Source organism: Aphelocoma coerulescens, chromosome 2 (assembly GCF_041296385.1).
Source record: "Aphelocoma coerulescens isolate FSJ_1873_10779 chromosome 2, UR_Acoe_1.0, whole genome shotgun sequence".
Lineage (NCBI taxonomy): Eukaryota > Metazoa > Chordata > Aves > Passeriformes > Corvidae > Aphelocoma > Aphelocoma coerulescens.
This window is the reverse complement of record NC_091015.1, coordinates 152,097,717-152,117,064: the sequence shown is the minus strand read 5'-3', so window position 1 is coordinate 152,117,064 and position 19,348 is coordinate 152,097,717. Positions and strand designations below refer to the sequence as shown.

The following is a 19,348-nucleotide window of genomic DNA, read 5'->3' as shown; positions in this document are numbered from 1 at the left end:
GTAAATAAGAATGAATACAGATTTTTCTGTGGTGTTGATAAAGTACAAATAAAGGAAGTAAGTTAAACCTTCAGATTTTCTCCATGCTGAATATAATTTTAAAATATACCTCAGGGTTTTTAAACTATATATTTTATTAGATGGATAGGGTTGGAATTTGTTCATTGTTTTAAGATTTCTGCTGGATTATTGGGAGTTTTGGGCACAAGTGAAGAATCTTTGTGAGGTTGTTTTGTGAAGAGAATCACAAAGTATACAAAGAAAACAAGATCTAGACAACGTCTCACATTTTCTAAATGAAATCTAAAAGTATATTGATTTTTTCATGTAAATAAATAGTCTCTTATCAGGAACAGCCTTATTCTCAGCATTTCTGAATATTTGGTATACACATTTTTGATATCTAATCTGTTTCAAATTAAAGCTAATGGGTTAGTTTCATTTGGTGGCTAAAATTAAAATTGATTCTGTTCCCTCCTTTGGTTCTTATAACATTTATCTGATAAAGACAGATGCAATGCACTCTAGCATTATCCTTTTCAAACAGCTTGGAGTGGTGATTTGTTTTGTTTTTGAAGTACTGAGAAGTCTCCTCTGAATTTTCTTACTGCACATATGATGAACTTTCAGAGAGCTTTAATGAACTTCTAAGCTTTGAAAAAGGTTGCAGAATCTTTGCATGGAGATACCTATTCTTTAAATGGAGATCCTCTCAGCTTTCTGGTGAGTTCTAAGAGTTACTCTATTAATCAACTCAAATCAGTGTTTAGCCTTGATATAGCAGTTCATCTTATGTACTCAAAAAGCCTTTCCAGTATTAACGATCACAATGTCTTAGTAGGACACAACTTTTTTATAGCCTAGCAATCTGGATTTTTGAATGCACTGAGCAGCAGTTGTATTCCCATCCCTGCAGCATCAATCATGTGCAGTTTGCCACCATGATTCAATAAAGTCAATAGATCCTTTACATCCAAGAAAAAAGTGGTATTTTTCAGAAGTTGTTGGGTTCACCGTGCATTGACTTCAGCTTATTACAGTGCGTTAATACCCTAGTCACATCCCTCAAATTACAACAAAGTAATTAAGAGAAACATAAAAATATAATTGTGTTTTGTTTGAAAATTTTGTAGTTTCCATGAAGACTAGGTAAATTATTCATACTGGATATGGATTTCACTTTTGCTTTACTGCACTGATAGCCTAATCACAGAGTCCTAATTATAGAGATAGTAAATAAGAGAGAAAAGAATATGCCACCCTTTATTCCTGAAGAAATTTCTACTGGCACATTGAAGACTAATTAAAATTCATTATTGCATCACATTTTGCACCTATACAGAAGTTTTGTAACATAAGACTTTGTGTGGGAAGGAAGGAGACAGAAGGTTACTGCTAGGATGCTTTTTCAGTACTATTCTTGCTCTCTAGAACTTGTTCAAATGCTTGAGATTGTTCCCACAAAGCTGTTGCTGTTGGTCACTGGTGTAATGTGAACTGAGGTACTCTCAAAAGAAACCCAGTGCAGGGCATTCATTCGCAACAGCTGAAGCTAATACAATTTTCAGTTTCTCTTGAAGAGCTGGTTAAGCAGTATTGCTATTATGCACTGTTCTATTCCCTGCCATGTCTCCACCAACTCCACCCTGCATACAGAAAGATCTGATTTGGGATCTGAGATAGAAGCAGAGAGCAGTTGAGCAGCCTAACTTACCTTCCGAACTTCTTGGATCTGGGGGGGGAGGGCTGTTATACAGAGCTGAAACAAACTAGCTTGATGGTCCTGCCATTACCAAGATGTGATGGCTTCAGTTATTACTGTTGGAAAATGCTGACAGATTTCTCCTTGCTATGCTGGCCATGTTGCATTCTTTTGCACATACTACAGTGATGGCAGCAACGATGGCAACTCTGTGTTCTAATGTGCAAGTAGGAAATGGAGACCAGATGTTGGGTATGCACTGGTCAGGGACCTGACCCTCATCTCTTTCAGAAGAGGCAGAGGAAAAGAAAGCACTGTAAACCTTACAGGTAAAATTACAAGTAAATACTGAAGGTGATAAACAATTGTCCACTTTTCCCTGAATTTACTCCTGTCCTTGCCTTGCTTGAGAAGAAAAAAGGCAATAATAGAATAGTTGGAAAGACCTAAACTATAGATGTATCTTAGGCAGGATTCCTTCATGTGATGTTAGGCACCTGGGGGAACAGGTGTTTAAGTTCGTCTAGGTATTTAAATTTCTGTTATAGCAAAGAGAACCTTTATGGAGTCAGTTTATTTGATTGCAGTCTGATATACAGTCACTGAATCTATTGTCCAGGACTCTACTAATAATAACAGGAGCCTTGCTGTTAGGACATTGTAAACACCCACATTTAATCAAATTCTGCTCTTTATATCTCATTTGTAAGCAGATGAGAGAAGAATAAATGTCAGTACTGGATCATAAAGATGACTTAAACCCCTGGATTGCATTCAGTAGTTAGAAGACTCTGGATACATTGGTAGAAAAGTTACTGGACATACAGTTAAGGCTGAAAAATAAATCTGCTTTTACAAAAACACTCTTTGCAAATTTGGATTCAATCCTAAGTAAAAACTTTAATGAGAACTAAGACACTCTAGAAGATATGAGCATGAAGCTGACTTGCAATTAACCTATGTCCGATACTCTGTGGGACACATAAATTGGGAGAACATAGAGATCGAGGACTTGAAATTGAGTTTAGTATACCCCAGTAATTACTGTGAACAGCTAGCTATTACATGGGATGTCACTCTCAGTTAGACCAGAAGTTCGTGTTGGCACTAAGAAACCCTAATTAAAATGTATTTGAATACACATTCAAAGAGGATTTAACAATTTTTTATTACATGGAAGTAAAAAAAAAAAAAAAAAAAAAAAGAGATAAATAGTTATATCCAAACATTCTGATCAATTCTCCTTCCAACTGCACCAACCATCACTGAAGAGACGGTGCCACACAAGGTGGTCACATCTTTTCTGAGATGGGTACTTTGATACAATCAAAGCTTTTTCACTCCGGTGCAGTCTTTTACCATGTTCCACTTCTCTGGTATCTTTTTACCACAATTCAACCCAAATTCCACTCTTACACCATATGCTGGGTGAGACTGAGCATTTCTTCATCACAGTGATCATTGTGGGCTATTAAAAAGAATATTTCATTTCCTAGAGAAGTATTATAGATATGTGGGTTTCCCGCCTTTTTATCTATCTGTCTATCTGCATTCACACACATGCATATATACAGAAATCAAATACTTTCAAAATGTTTCCCATGAAAAAGTCTCTGTATTCATATTTGCTCTCTTATAAGCAGGCATTTTCCTTTGCTGCTAAGAAGCAGGGAATCAGTAACTAACAATAACATGTCTTTGGTTTAGGGAAAGAAAACAGCATAAAAAAGAGGTGAGGTCCCTCATATTTATATTAAGGGGCCAGAAGGATCCAATGCTTATTTTTTTAATGCCAAAATATAAATCAAAGTAAAAAAAAAAGTGCCTCCCTCCTGAAAAGTTTGTTAGGTAAGACACTGCCATTATCTCATATTTAATAAATAGAATATGACCTGAGAAAGACACAAAGGTCTCTCTCCTCATTGTTTTCAATTGAACAAGCTTTAATACTCTACTGAGATTCTTTACTACTGGGAATATTTCAGTGCAGTACAATTTGTTTCAAAGTAATAGCTTTCCTGCTAGAGCTAGTTTGTCATGTCAGAGGGGATGATTATTCATGATAAGCCACTGGCAATATTACCAGCAATTTTTTAAAAATGGAGGGTACTGATTAATTTCAGAAATATTAGCTACTGAAAGCAGACATCAGTACTACAGAATGGATGAGACACTTGGAGTAACAGTTGCCAAAAGGTGAAATAAGTGAAAACCCGGGAACACATCAATTAAAGATGTAAAGTCACCCAATTTAATAGAAAATGACATCTTTTGCTCATTTGATCAGAAAAACACTGGACCCTGCTGAGTATTAATGATTGTGAGGGAGGAACTGAATGTCCGAGACTGTGTTGTGGTCTATTATAGAAAAAATTGCCATTAAGTCTCAAGAAATAATTAGCACTTTCTTTTTCCTTTTTATTTTTTCTTTTTTTTCTTTTTATTTTTTGTGCTGATATAAGCTGAAACCCAAGAAGAAAGACTCAGTCTAGACATCTACATTTTTCCCATGCATAAATTGTTGGCATGGGAGTAGTTATAGTGTAATAGTCTGTAAGGTGCATTAGTGAATACACAATACCTACCACATTAGTAAAGTCTGTCCAAATTCCAATCAGCAGATATGGCAGAAAGTAAGTAATATGCCAGATTCCTTTGTCCCATACAAATGAACATGAGGACATTTTGCTAACAATATCTCAGTATTCACAGGAATAATTTTAAAAAATAAAATTGTATAGCTGTCCTCTAAAATAATTTTACATTCCAACTATGCTATCCAAGTCAGAGCTACTTACCTAAATATTTTTTCTTCCCATTTCTGTTACTTCAGTGCTTTACTGTTTATTCTTCTGGGGTTTTCTTCCCCATCCTTAAACATTTTGTATAAATTCCTTTTTTCAGTCTAACTTTTCACATAACCTTTTTTGTCTAACTTTTTTTCTGCATCCCCAGTTCAGTGATCCAGCATTTTTGGCCAGAAGATATTGTCGGCAGGAATATGAAAAAGGGTAACTGATCAGTTCTGGAGTTCAAATGGGGTTTTCTTTGATGCTGAGCTGGTGTGGTTGGGTTTGTTTGTTTCTCTGTTTGCTATTTTCAGTGGAGAAGGGAAAAGAAGACACCAATGATGCCATTAAATATTTATCCCTCTTTCCCCTTTCTTCAAATGGTCACAGTGTAGCTTCAAGCTTTATCAAAACAGGTAGAGAGATAATTATTCTTTTCTTGATGGTGATGACTCTACATTAGGATGTTAATCTCGCATGGTAGGCTGGAAACATCAGCTGGGGTGGATGAATCAGTTCATGTTGTCTCTCTATACCTCAAAGTCATAGTAAGGGCAGCTGGCCAGGGGTGCTGCTCATCAGCTGATTATTAAAACTGGGTTGTTCACATCAGCTCCGAATATTTTGCCATTATACTGACTTCCTCTTTAACAACTTGGGGTAGGAAGTTCACCTGTCTGCCTCTGCAATGAAACAGGTTTCCTCTAGGAACGACCAGAATAAATATTTAGAGTAATAGCAACAGTTTCAATAGTCCTGTGACTACTGGGACCAAAATAAAATCTGAAACAACACTTGATTGTATTGCTTGGCTCAATAACATTTTAGCATTGTTGTCTCTACTAAATAGTCTAAAAAGATCAAGAAGCTAACAGTGCCGGAGACTTGGACAGATTTGTACACCTTTTGTTGTAGAGCAGTATTTTCAGCAGTTTTAATACCTTGTCTAGAAATGTTTTCATGACTTTGAAGTGTTTTCCAGGGTATGGAGAAATACATCTCCGATTTAATTTTTAGAAAATTATTTTATTTTTTAAATACTACATATTTTAAAGACAAAGTCTTCGTTGATGATGTTCGCTTTCTAAATGGAAAAAATAAATAGGAAGATATATATATATAATATATATAATAGATAATATAGATTATATAAACAATGTTGATAATACTGAAGTTATTGTTTTTATGATATCAATATATAAGGTACCATTAAAAAATCTTACAAGCTAAGATATCGCAGTAACTAACAGTGGTCTTTTGATCTTTCCTTAGTCTAAACTGCCTCAATGGACTACTGAAATTTAGATTCTGGTTTATGATACAAAAAAATATATTTATGACACATAGAAGTACATGGTAAAGATATTTATAGTTTTACCTCCTGAAAATTCAGAAATGTACAGCATGAATTAATTCAAAATTAAAAACTGAGCAGAACTGGCAATATCTGAAAAATTACTTTTGGATTCAGACACCTGAAAGCATTAAAAAAATTATAGCAGGCTGCAGATTTTAAGATATTAAAAGACTGTTTCAATCAAAAATTACCTTTTTTAGAAATTTTAAGTGTAAAAGATAGAATTAATTTCTGTTTGTAAAAGATGTTTAAATTCTTCCAAGATGTTTAAATTGTGCTCCCTTCATTTTTAGGAACTGACAGAAACTGTCTCATAATGCCAAATGCTTCATGAGCAGTTCTCCTGATCTTGCTGCTTTCAGTTGGCCCTTATATAGTCTGTGTCTCTTTGAAGTGGTTTTGGGTTTTTTCCACTATTATGTGATCTAGAAAATGAAAAGCAGAAAACCCCCTGGAGTCTGGAGTATATCAAAGACTATAAGTTGGATTTTCCTGCTGCTGCTTCCTTTAATTGTCAACACAACTTTAATTTTGCTACCCTCAGATAGTTTAGGTTGTTGTAGAGTACATGGAGTGCATTTGGTACAATGGTCCAAATCCTACAGTAATGGCATCACAGAGTAGCTATTGACATCAAGTTTTATATATGTCTCACTGTGAAAGGTGACATTTCACTGGAGAAGGTAATGTTTCAGAAGCATGAAACACTAGTTAGTTAATTATTATATAGCAATCTCAATTTTATAGCAGTCTCAAACGTCTGAATTTCCCTGTGATTGGAAAGATTTTATTTTATTTTTTTAAAATTATATTTCTTCTGAATATCATCCCTGTGAGTGAATGAGGTGAACTTCTAGGCTGTTTATATCTGAAGTACTCTGGGCTGCCATAGAAGGCTATCTTTTACTTTTTGGAAGAAGGAAACAGAATATAGGAAGACTGTCTGTGGTAGTGTACAGTAAATACTGAGACATTCCTATGTTCAATTTCTACTGGCAGAAACTTTAAACAGAGCCTCAATTTTGTCCTGATTTTCCAAGCACTGAGTCTTCAAAATCTTTTCTAGTCTTTTTGAAGTCACTTCAAACCAGCATTGTATTTGTTTCCTAGTGCTTATTTCCAACCTGAATGCTTGCGAAAAATTTTATCCTCATTCTGACTTTTTTACCCCTTCTCTCCACTCCCTTTTTGAGTTTGACTAAATCTATGATCTTTTAGAAGGTTTATGGGAACTGTTTCTTTCTTTCTCTAAAGATATATATGAATTTCAGCAGATTACTTAAATTTACAATAGTCTTTTCTGTCACTTTCCTGAAACTGCTGCAAGATTTCCAATACCAGAGGAAATATACTGTTTTCCTTCCCTTGCCTTCCCATCCCTTGCCTTCCCATCCCTTGCCTTGCCTTGCCTTGCCTTGCCTTGCCTTGCCTTGCCTTGCCTTGCCTTCCCTTCCCTTCCCTTCCCTTCCCTTCCCTTCCCTTCCCTTCCCTTTCCATTCCCCCCCTCCTCCTCTCTCCTCCTTTTTTTCACTAGATTATGTCTATGTATAAATCTCTTTAGAGTGGTCCATATCTCAGATCCTAGATTTTAATGAACCAGGTATATAACCACAGAGGATTACTGTGTATTACAATGGGCTTTAAATTTAGGTAATTCAGCTCAGCATTATATTTTCTGTTTTCCTGTCACATTGCAATTAATTTGAAATCTAATTAGTGCTATGGGACATTTGAACTTTAATTTAAAAGTCTAGTACTAAATATATCTTAATTTCTTAACAAAAGAAGTTACTTTTGTTTCAAGCATTATTTTATAGAGGGTATTTCCTTATATTCCACTATTACCAAGAGCAAAGACTCTTCAAAAACCTTATTAATTGACTGATTCCCTTAATTAAGAATTCTCTTATTTACCAATTTTACACTATAGTTAATTAATTATTCTGATATGGACAACTTAATTTACTCTTTATATTTTTGCAAATAAAATTTCTCCAATTTAGAGAAATAGATACTTCTCCAAATATATCTATTTATATTCTAGAGACCCAAAGACCTGTACTTTACAGCAAAGTAAATTATAAACTACTTTAGAAATTATAGTTTTACCTGCTACTGCAGTGGTTGTATTTTACAATTGTCTTAATGAAGTTCTCATGAAAAGAACTGACTACTTATCAGAACATTTTAATAAAATGAAAATTTTACTCTAAGGTATTTTATTTAATAATCAATTAGGAAATCTCTGTAGCTTAAGATTTTATTTCTAAAAGAACATAATATTTCAAAATATTATTGTCAGTACATAGTGTTCTGTGAGTGGTCTTCCCTGTCATTTTGACTTGGTAGGAGACATTTCTAAGCTAACTTTACAAATATAACAATTTAATTATGAAATTAACAGTTTTTCAGATCACACATTTGAGTAAAAAAAGACAGCAAATAAAGAGCAGTAAACATCTTTAGACATGTGGTTAGCTTTGCAGAGAAAGGAACAGTGAAAAGGAAATGTAAAATAAACATAATCCTTTCGATAACTTATCTTTGCAATGGAATCTCTGTTCATGTCTTTTCCACAGAGTAAATTTCCTATGTTATCAAACACAAAATTTGCATGAATTCATTTTCAGACATGTCTTTGATATGATGTTCTTTTTAGGGCTTCTGGGAAGATTTCTGATACAATTTCTCATTTTATGATGGTTTCTTTCCACTTTTCAAGTGGAAAAATTGCAGGAAGAGCAGGAAGACACAGAAAAAAGACTGCAAGCTCAGAATACTAATGAAGGCACTTTTCACAATTAGTTCTAAAACGAGGAAGTCATAGCTCAAAACATTTATCCTTAAACACAGGAGAGAGAAGCAGGATGGCCAAATATCATGGAAATGAGAAATTCCATTATTTGAAATCAAAATTATCTTTAAGAAAACCTCAAAACCCTTTAATATCTATCTACACTCTCCCCAAGCATAAAAAATATGATTGCTCTGCAAGTCTGTAGTGCTAGCATGTATGAGGAGTATGAAATCTGGCAGGATTTCAATCACAGAGAGTATTTTTAATTTGTTCTGTGATGAGATTCCAAATGTCCTCTCTTGTTTTTATGTCTAGTTCTATTGCCCAGATGCTTGTCACATCTGAGAGATTACCCTTATCTGGCTGAATGAGCAAGGAGGCAGTTGTTTTCAAACAGATGATCCCTTGTCTACAAGGCATTGAGGTATTATGTGAGGAATAGGAGAGAAGTATTGAAATATCCTTAGAAGGAAAGTTAATTACATACTGGGCATAAAATCCTGGGTATATTTCAGCTGACTTTGTTGAAACTAGACTTTCATCTATGGTGGTGCTAGCAATGCTTTTAAAATAGAAGCAGAAGACTATTCTGTGTCAGAGAGTTATAAACCAACGTAATTAAATGCTTAAAGGCGAGTTAAAAACCCTTCTATTTTCCTGTCAAGGTGATAGTCTTATATTGAATGACTTAGAGGTTGCTAGATTTTTGTTTAATCTTTTTTTAAAATTCCTCAAAGACTGACAACACTATTGAAGTTAAGCCCTCTTTGTTTGCAGTTATAGGAAATGACAAACAGTTTTCTGTTGGAGAACAAGAAATACAAACAGTCTCAATAAATATTTATTCAATATATGTAATAGAAATGGTATGGGTACTTTTGTTACATGAGATCTAGTTTCTTATTTTGCCACCTTTCCAATTTAAGCCTTCTGCCGCTCAGGATGTCTTCCATGTGAACATGAGTAGTCCTACTGCTTTTTAGACCTTATGTTTCTTTAAAGAAGTAACATATTCAATGTTGACAGGAGAGAACAGAAACTTTTGCCCTTCTAGTAGTTTTTAAAACTGAGACAAGTGAAAGACAAAACTAAATAATACTTCTAAACCTCTTTCAGAAAATGTGTCTGAAACACACAGGAGGAAAAGCAGTAGCTCCAGAAACTGTTTCAAATGTGGTGATAATATACAGTGATCATTTCTTTTTGACTGTACCAGTTCCACTGATTAAGTTATAGAGTTTCCAGTCAACCCTACCAAAAGACTGGAGAAGTAATTTTTGGTACCTTGTTACAGCTTATGTAAGGGTGTTACGATCCGGTTTAAACCCAGAAAAGCAAAGCAAACCAAGTCTCTCTGCAGAAACCGAAAAGAGCTTAGAAGGTTCAAAATATCCCCAGAAATGAGATTAAAATCAAATGAGGTTAGATGTTGTTGCCAAAAAATGGATGTATTTTATTTAATAGTATAAGAGGCAAAGAGAAGGGGAGAGAAAAGAAAGAGAGAAACAAATGGTAAAAAGAAGTGTGCATGGGGGGTGGGGGAACAGGGAGAGGTGACAGGGGTTAGGTGGAAGCATATCACCCATCCCAGGGTCCCAACGGTGTCTCGTTGCTCCCCTCCATCTGGTCTGCTGGTGGTGAGGGTCCCCCGTCGCCGCTGTGGCCACGCCACTCCATGCTGCCACACCACACACTGCCACACGCTACCACACGCCGAAGAGTGCAGAATCCCGTGGATTTATATACACTTCGGGCCAGGTGGGAACACCCACATCACTCTTGCAGGGGCCAGCTTGACACTGTCCCTTGCAACACTGAGGGTCTGTTGCATCATCTCTGGTGCTCTGGTGCAGGGTCTGGGGACCCCTTTGAGGGGGGCCCTTTTGATGGGCCATGTCACCCCCTTCTGCTGTGGATAAGCTTCCCCCCGCCGTGAGGACCCCTCAGCTGGGCTCCTCTGCACAGTGGAGGATGGGCAGTCACTGCTCCTCTGACCAGAGGCTTTTTCAGGATACCCAAAGCCTCTCCTCCCTCCACCCTTTGGTGCAGGGGGTCTGTTCGAGCCTGGCAGCTGATAGCCCTGGGGCTGTGGTCCTCATCTTGGAGGTGTTAAGCCTGTGCTCCCTGAATGTCCCCAGCCCCGAGTTGTCACTTTATCTTATCTTCATCAGCGAGCAGTGTCAGGCCTCTGTCAGGGCCCCATTCAGGGTGCAGTAGTCCTCTCTTCAGCCTTTGCAACACAGCTTTAAAAGTCCTTTAAAAAAATGTTTAAGTCATAAAATATAATATTTCAGTCTCTGACAAAGGGCAAGAAAATCTACCTTACTCAGTTATTTGCCAAAAATATAACTATCTTTTCTCACAGCCTTAAAATGATGCAAACCACAGATAAGACTTTAACTTCTTTTGAAAATTTCATGGTGTCTAAATTTCATAATATCCTGATTTCCAGTAAGTTGTGCAGAGAATAGGCATCAAAACATCTTGTTTGAGAAAGCAAATGATTTTAAGAACAAATTGAAATAAAGTGGCAATTTAGTTAAGAAATCCTCATTTACTTGGAACCCCTATGAGCTGATATTCAGAGAGGTTCTTCAATGTTATTTATGCACTTCACAAACACAAGATTTTTGTGGTTTTTTGTTTGTTTTTGTAATAAGGCTTTATTAAGTAGGTCTGAGATTTCCTTGGGCTAAAGAAAAGAGTCTAAAATCAAGGAAATAAGAAATATATGTAAAAACCCCAAGAATTATTTACAAAAAAACAGAAAGTAAAAAACAACCCAAAATGATAGACGTAACCAAGACAGAAGAAGTTGTAACCAAGAGAATTGGAGTGGTTTAGGCTTCAGGGACACCTTATAGAAACCTTCCAGTACCTAAAGGAAGTCTAAAAGAAAGCTGGAGCAGGATTTTTTAGAAGGATGTGTAGTAATAGGACAAAGGGAAATGGCTTTAAATTGAAAGAGGATTAGATATTAGGAAGAAATGCTTTGCTGTGGGGGTAGTGAGATGCTGGAGAAGGGTTCCCCAAGTTTGGATTTTCCATCCTTGTAGTGTTCAAGGCCAGGTTGGACAATCTGGTCTAAAGGAAGGTGTCCCTGCTCACAGCAGGTGTTTGGAAATATATGATCTTTAAGGTTCCTTCCAACCCAGAATATTTTATGATTCTAAGTTTTTATTACTTTGGGAACTTAAAATATATGACAGTAACAATTTTATGTGGTCAGGCAAAATATTAAATGTAGATTTTTCTCAGATGGTAGAAAGATCATTATAAAAGGAGCTGAGATAGAAGTGAGGATTCTTTGAAGTACAGAGTATTGAGTTAAACAGACACAGAGAATACAAGATAGTGTTTTCTGAAATAGCAGCAGCTCTGAAGCCTTGTGGCTGGCATGGATTCTCACCCCACTGCGAACAGATACCCAGGTGCAATGTACTTCTGTCCCAGTGTGCTGTGGTGCAGGGTTGCTGCTTGTATGTACAACTCCCATGCAAGCAGAGGGGGAACAGGAGACTCGTGAAGAAAGAGGGGGTTATAATGTCCTGGTAGGAAGGCACACCGGTGAGTGTCCTTCATGTAAAAGTCACCAGTCCTTTCATATGAAAACACAGCAGAATAAGAACAAAACATGCAAGCTGCTGGACGCTTGGGGGAGGAAGACAAAAAGGTGGAGAGTAGGAAGGAACTAAGCCCAGTACATTAAAGGAGATGATTACCTTTCATATTTGTACTCATGTGAAAAAGTCAATAAAACTTTGTTTTATTGGAAGTTAAAGTTAATGAAAGGAGGCTCATTTTATGAAGAAAAGAGTCATAATGTGAAATAGAAAAGCATAAATTAAAGAAAATTAAGACATGATGAGAAGCGATAAAAGGTAAATTTCAATCACACTTCAAAGTAAAATGCAGTCATTACATCTGATAAGAGCATCCTATTCTCATTTTTATAAATGGGCTCAAAGATCTGGGCGTGAGGCATGTCAGGACAATTAAAGTTGAGATAGAAATAAATATTAGAGTATTAGAAATAAATATTGAGTATATATTTTTCAAAACTGGGTAAGATTGATAGCAGAAGAAAAGGATTCACAGCATAGGGATGGGTTCACATCACTGTGAAATTTGTCTCTGTTGAACTCCAGTAGATTCTTTCAAGTGCTAACAAAAAGGATGAACATAGAGAAACCATAAAAACTAAGGTGATGATAATACAAGTGAACAGAAAATATAATATATGATAATACAAATAAATCCAGAAAAGAATTAACAGAACAGTCCATACTGATTTATGGTCAGCATGAAAAATAACTACTCTTTGCTGCCAAATACAGTCAGGTGATCAAAGATCACAAACAGAAAAAGGTGTTTCAGAAAAACGCAATGAACATGAGAGGCAAGTGAATAAAGTAAATGTATTTTGACTGGAAGAGAACTACCATTTATGGAGACAAGCATAATTTTGCAAATAATTATATTGCACAAAAAAGAGGGACATGAAAATGAATAACATGGCTAAGGAATACTTTAAGATAGGGTTGACTGTATTTTAAGATAGGTGCAATTGAAAGAAATCAGAGGAGGTCATTTATCAGAAAAGAAGCTGAAGAAAAATGCTGCATATGAACAAATTATCATCCATTTCCTTGGTTTGCTCTTAAAATAAAAGAAAGCAAGTATTAAAAACTTATTTAAAAGGAAATACACAAGTAACTTAGGAATGTACAAGTGTGTTAATCAATGCAGACTCAGTATAATTATCTTTGGTAATGACTATTATTAAAGAACACACTAAACAAGGGAGATTAAGACTTAATGAAAGGCGTGGAGTACTTGGAAGGTGAAAGGTGTGGAAATATGTTATTAAACAGTATAATTGAATGGTCAGGAGGAAGAGAAAAAGCCAATCTTGTTGAGTATTGAGTGAGTATAATTATGGGACATTCAAGGGCAAGGGGTATGGATGTGATGTAAGTACTACTTGCTTTGTTAGAAGGCAATGAAAGTTGGATAAATGCATTAAGAACTGCTGTTACTGATGCTCACAATAATCCCACAATGACTCATAGGATGACTGAAATCAGGAAGAGGAGCTGTGTTTTCTGATTTCAAGAAGTATTTATCCATGTAAAATTGATGAGAATTAAACATCTGAATTTTAAAATCTAGTAGAAAACAATGCAATGGAAACTTTGAATCATACTAGCAATTAAGAGAATATCATGAGAGGTGTTGTTTGTCATCACACTTACTTCAACAAGAGTTTTCTTTTCTAGTCTAACTTCAAGCTTTTCAAAATTCTTTATTGTGTGCTTTGAATAAAATCTTCCTTTTAATGAAAAGCAGTTTGCAAGTAAATTCTGCTTGGAATGCTGGTTCTGAAATCTAAATGAAAAAGATCACAGTATATGCTACTAGTTATTTCAGCATGAATTTTACCTCTTGAAAATAAATGTCATGTTTTCCACATTTGATCAGACCAGTCAGTTAATGCACGCTGCCTATTTTGATCATACCCAAGTTGGACTGCCAAGGTGAAGAGCATCACAGAATGTATTAACATACGAAAGCAGAGATTAAAGTGCATGTTGTGCACATGGATCCTGTTGGCATGATTTTTTATTTTCTAGAAAAAAAGAGTAGACCTATCAAAATCAAACTTCACTGTTGGTTCATTTGGGGTTTTTTTTTTTCCAATCTTGGAATTAAAATTGTATATTCTGACACGTGCATAGCTGTGCTACATTCTGCTAGTCATCTCTGAAGAACATCCAAGTTATATCATCTTGCAGCACATGAATAATTCTCTTTTGTTACAGTTTGAATATGGAATAAAAGGAGTAATTGGAACTTTCATATGTCATGAATGTTTACATTTCATACCTAAATATGAATAGAACTAATTATTGGACCGAATATGAAGCATTGCACTCCTTAATAAGTAGCATGTTGTCTCACAGGGCTCTGTTCACTCACAGTTGTGGCTCTGGGGTTTTTGGTTGGTTTTTTTTTTTTGGGTTTTTTTTGGTTTTTAAAATATAATTTTATTTTGGTATCAGAAGACCTATTATAGATGAGTTTTTCTTTATAGTTTGTATTGACTTAACAGAATAGCCCACATGTAATTGAAAACATTTATGAAATAGGTACAGCAACAAAGGTTCTGCATTATGGAGCTTTATTATGATCTTGAGTCAAAGTTTACACTGTGCTTTCCACACTCGGTCTGGAGACATGCATGAAAATTAACAGTGCATGCTATTTAATTTTCAAGTCTTTCTCTAAGTTTCTTCTCTAATTCTATTGAATTAAGTCTCAGCAAGAGATTTCTAGGAAAAACTAGATTGATAAATATGTGCACAGAGCTATTTAATAAGACTTATTCCAGTGATTGTATTTGGTAGGAAGTGTTAGTTCGAGGATGTAGATCTTATGATGAGTAAATAACAGTTTATAGTTTGATTTTCTAAAGTGACTTGTGCACGAACTGTATTCCAAAAGATTTTTAAAGTGCTAAATAAAACATCTGAGCTTAAATAATAAATAATAACACATAAAGAGGATTTAAAAATAGTTCCAGTATATGAGGGAGATGCAAAAAGAGGTAAATAAAACAGGCTCCTAACAATGAAAGTTGTGCAGGCACTGATATGAGAATGAATTCTCTAAGCTAATTTGCAGCAGAAGGTAAAATTTGCTATACATGTCAGATGAGATAAACAAATCCCTAATTACTTTCTAAGAGGATCTTTCCTTCCTGTTTTGTCCTATATATCTATGATACAGTGATATTTGTGTTAAAAGAGTAGTCATACTTCATAAGAGGCCTCTTTTCTCACCCTTGGAAATATATATGAAAAAGCTGAGGTAAAAATACTGTACATGCCACTCTTCTGTTGTCAAAAAAAGTTACTTTACAGCATAGCAATGCAAAGTGTAAAATCTCAAGAGATTTCTGCTTAGTACTTCAGGCAAAGAGGTCTCTGTACATTTAAATGCTCAATGCGAAGACAAGCTTGTGAATGTGCCATGAAGAAGATTTAATGAGCTCAAATATATACATGTGTGTATAATTTAAGAGTTGGCATCTGATTTGTTTGTTTGTAGTTTGTTATGAAATGTATATCATGTTTCTGTGAAAGAGGAACTCAGCGCGTTGTGCTTTCTCTCAGTTGAAATCTCTCCACTAGAAGAGGGGGCTTGCTCTGAGCATCCTTGGGGAAGAGAAGATTTGGGAGTGCAAAAGGAAAAGCAGGAAAGCTGATCTAATATTTAAGCAATAAGAGAGCAGAAAGCCTGAAGAGGGGATGTAGACCTACAGTCAGACTACAAAGCTGGTGGAAAATAAAAAATATCCCGCAGTCCCAAAGGAGTTAACTACCATAACAGCATTAGAACTTGAAACAAAAGCATAGAAAAGGACCCGCCATGCCAGGGCACAGTGCCTTGGGAGAGACCTTTTTACAGTTATTCTCTTCTTATTTTTCTCAGAAAATGGATTTTCTATATAAAAACTAAATTTTTTATAGTCCAAGAGAAATTAGGGTTTGAATGTAGGGGTAATTTTTTGATAGTTGAGGGTGTTCATTTTAAAAAGGATCTGTCAGCAGAGCAACCTTTCAGCTTTGGCCCACTATACTGAATTTGGCTGGGATAGACTTAATTTTCTTCATGAGAGACTCTATGGTCTTATGTATTAGATTTGTGACCAAAACAATGTTTATAATACAAGAACATTTTATCAGTGCTTACACACACCATCCAGGCCTCCTCTGGTACTCATACTGCTGGGAGTTGGCAAGCAATTGGGAGGAGACACAGCTGGGACACAGATGACCCCAACCAATAAAAGGGATATTCTAGAACATATGGCAGCATGCTCAGTGATAAAAGCTGATGGAAAGAAGGAGGAAGGGACCGCATTCAGGGTTACGGTGTTTGTCTTCCCATGTAACCATTAGGCCTGGTGTAGGCCTGCTTTCCTGAGGTAGTTGAACACCTGCCGGCCAAAGCAGCCAATGAATTCCTTCATCTGCTTTGATTGCATGCACAGCTTTTGCTGTACCTATTAAAATGTCTTTGTCTCAACCCGCGAGTTTTCTCACTGTTACTGTTCTTTCTCTCCTCTATCCCACTGCGGGGGAAGGGAGGGCGGGGTGTGGATGTGGTGTGTGAGGGAGAAGCTCTGGGGCCCTACCTGATCACTCTAGTTAAACAACATCCATGTAGGGTCAGTCAAAACATGTAAACTGTTAATACTTACATGAGATAATATAATGATGCAACAGATGGTTTTTTCAGATGGAGCCCTTAAGTACAGAGTTTCATAACCCAGAATTATTGTTTGGGAAAAGCTTTTTCATAGTAAATAGACTTTCAGCCTTTTCCAGAGCCAAAACGCATGGAGGAAAAGCACAAAGTTAGCTGGTTTAACCTGTATCAGAACTGTATCCAAAGAGGCTCATTTATTCTTCCCTTTGAAAAAAAACAAAGGGGAATTGATGTGAATACTTACTTCATAGGCAAACAAATTTAGTCATAGATGTTGTTATATATATTTATTTTCAAAGATGCTACCATATGTCTTTAGATAAACAGTATGGAAAACACATTTGTTAGGTGGGTGGGGTTGTTGTGCATTAAGTGGCCAGCATTTGTATTAAAACATAGTGTTTACCTTTCTAAATGCAGTACTTGCTAAGAAGCATTTTGATATTTTCTCAGAAATCATGAACTCTAGTGAAGTATTTTATTGAAGGCTGATATAAAAACAGATTACTAACTTTTGTTTCCTTGGTATTTTTTAGGATTTATTTATACCTGTGGTGGAACTTTAAAAGGACTTAATGGCACTATAGAAAGCCCTGGCTTCCCATATGGATATCCAAATGGTGCAAACTGTACCTGGGTTATTATAGCAGAAGAAAGAAACAGAATACAGATCGTCTTTCAGTCTTTTGCTCTAGAAGAAGAATATGATTATTTGTCATTATATGATGGGCATCCTCACCCTGCAAACTTTAGGACAAGGTAAATAATAAATATTATTACAATTTAACTTGTACTAATATATTAAAAATATATGATAAAATAGTTAATGTTTTATTATGGATTCTTTCTTATTTAGTCTTTAAGTTGCACTTCCTTTAATTAATCATAGGTGTCAAAATGTATATCATGTGCTTTATTCTAGTCAAAGTATGGGCTGAAATTAATCTAGCCCTCAAAAGTTGTCTCAATGAAATGTAATTAATCAAGCATACGAGCATGGATAAATTAATGTAAAGTGAATATGAGATTGTAGAGGTCTCAATTTGCATGATCTAGTAGCAGTGGAACTTTTGTAATTTTGTCAACAGGAGGCTTTTTATAAAAATCAGGAAAATATTAAGATAGACGAGGTAACTCTTCTGTGTTACAGAAGCATCTTCTAACAAAAAGGGATTACAAAAGTGAAAAAAAGGTTTTTAAATATCAAGAGTGTGATGTGTCACAGAACATTTTCTATCAGAGCCTACTTCAGAATCTTAGCCCAAATGTTCAGTTCTGGAAGGCTGCAGCTTATGGTATACATATTAATTCTACAATAACAACAGATATATTAGTCATACATCTGCTAGTTATCTTTATTATCATCTACCTTGACTTCTGTAAGTCAATTTGTCATCTACCTAGACTTCTGTAAGGCCTTTGGCATGGCCACACAACATCTTTGCTGGTAAATAGGAGAGATTTGTACTTGATTGGTTGGACTGTTTGATGAATAACACAGTTGCCACACGGTCACACCCAAAATGTTGCAGTCAACAGCTTAAAGTCCACTTAGAATTAGCAACAAGTGGTGTCCCTCAGGGGGTCTGTATTCAGACAAATACTATTCAATATCTCTGTTAATGATATGGTCAGTGGGATTGAGTGCACCCTCAGCAAGTTTGGAAATGGCACCGAGTTGAGTGGTGCACTTGATTTGCTTGAGGGGAGGGATGCTATCTAGAGGGGCATTGACAGGCTGGAGGAGTGGGCCAATGACAACCTCATTGTCTTGGGGAAACACTCATGGAATTCAGTGAGGCCAAGTGTAACATCCTGGTCAGTTCTCAGTATCAATAGTGACTAGGGGATCAAGGGATTTAGGACAGTCTTGCAGAGAAAGACTTGGGGATATTGCTAGATGAAAAATTGGACATGAACCAGTAATGTAGATGAGGACCGGAGCACCTCCCCTACAAAGACAGGCTGAGAAAACTGGGGCTGTTCAGTCTGGAGAAGGGAAGATTTTGTGGAGACTTGCAACCTCCGAGTATCTGAAGGGAGCCTACAGTGAAGTTGGAGAGAGACTCTTCATCAGGAATTGTAGTGATAGGTCAAGGGAGAATGGGTGCAATTGAAAGAAGGGAAATTCAGGTTAGTTATTAGGAAGAAATTTTTTACTATGAGGATGGTTAGGCACTGGAACAGGCTGTGGATGCTCCAACCCTGGCAGTGTTCAAAGACAGTTTGATAAAGCCTTGAGCAACCTTGTCTACTGGGAGGTGTCCCTCGGGGTGTTCGGACTAAATCATCTCAAAGGTCCATTCCAACCTCTTAAAATTCTCTGGTTCTATGATTAAGGTTGGATATGAGAAAGAAATTCTGTATAAAGAGTGCAGTAAGGTACTGGAACAAGTTACCCAGAAAAGCCCTTGCTTTGGGTAACCTGA

The 19,348-nt window shown here is 36.1% G+C and overlaps 1 protein-coding gene across 3 annotated transcripts in view; it reads left to right on the top strand.

Moving 5' to 3' along the window:
* The window catches only part of CSMD3 (CUB and Sushi multiple domains 3), a 613,476-nt gene that overhangs the window by 63,047 nt on the left and 531,081 nt on the right, over positions 1-19,348 (top strand). For all 3 annotated transcript variants that reach the window (XM_069006042.1, XM_069006041.1, XM_069006040.1), the window contains exon 2: positions 17,456-17,678. In XM_069006042.1, the coding sequence (XP_068862143.1) occupies positions 17,456-17,678 (223 nt within the window). The remainder of the gene's footprint in view (positions 1-17,455; positions 17,679-19,348) is intronic.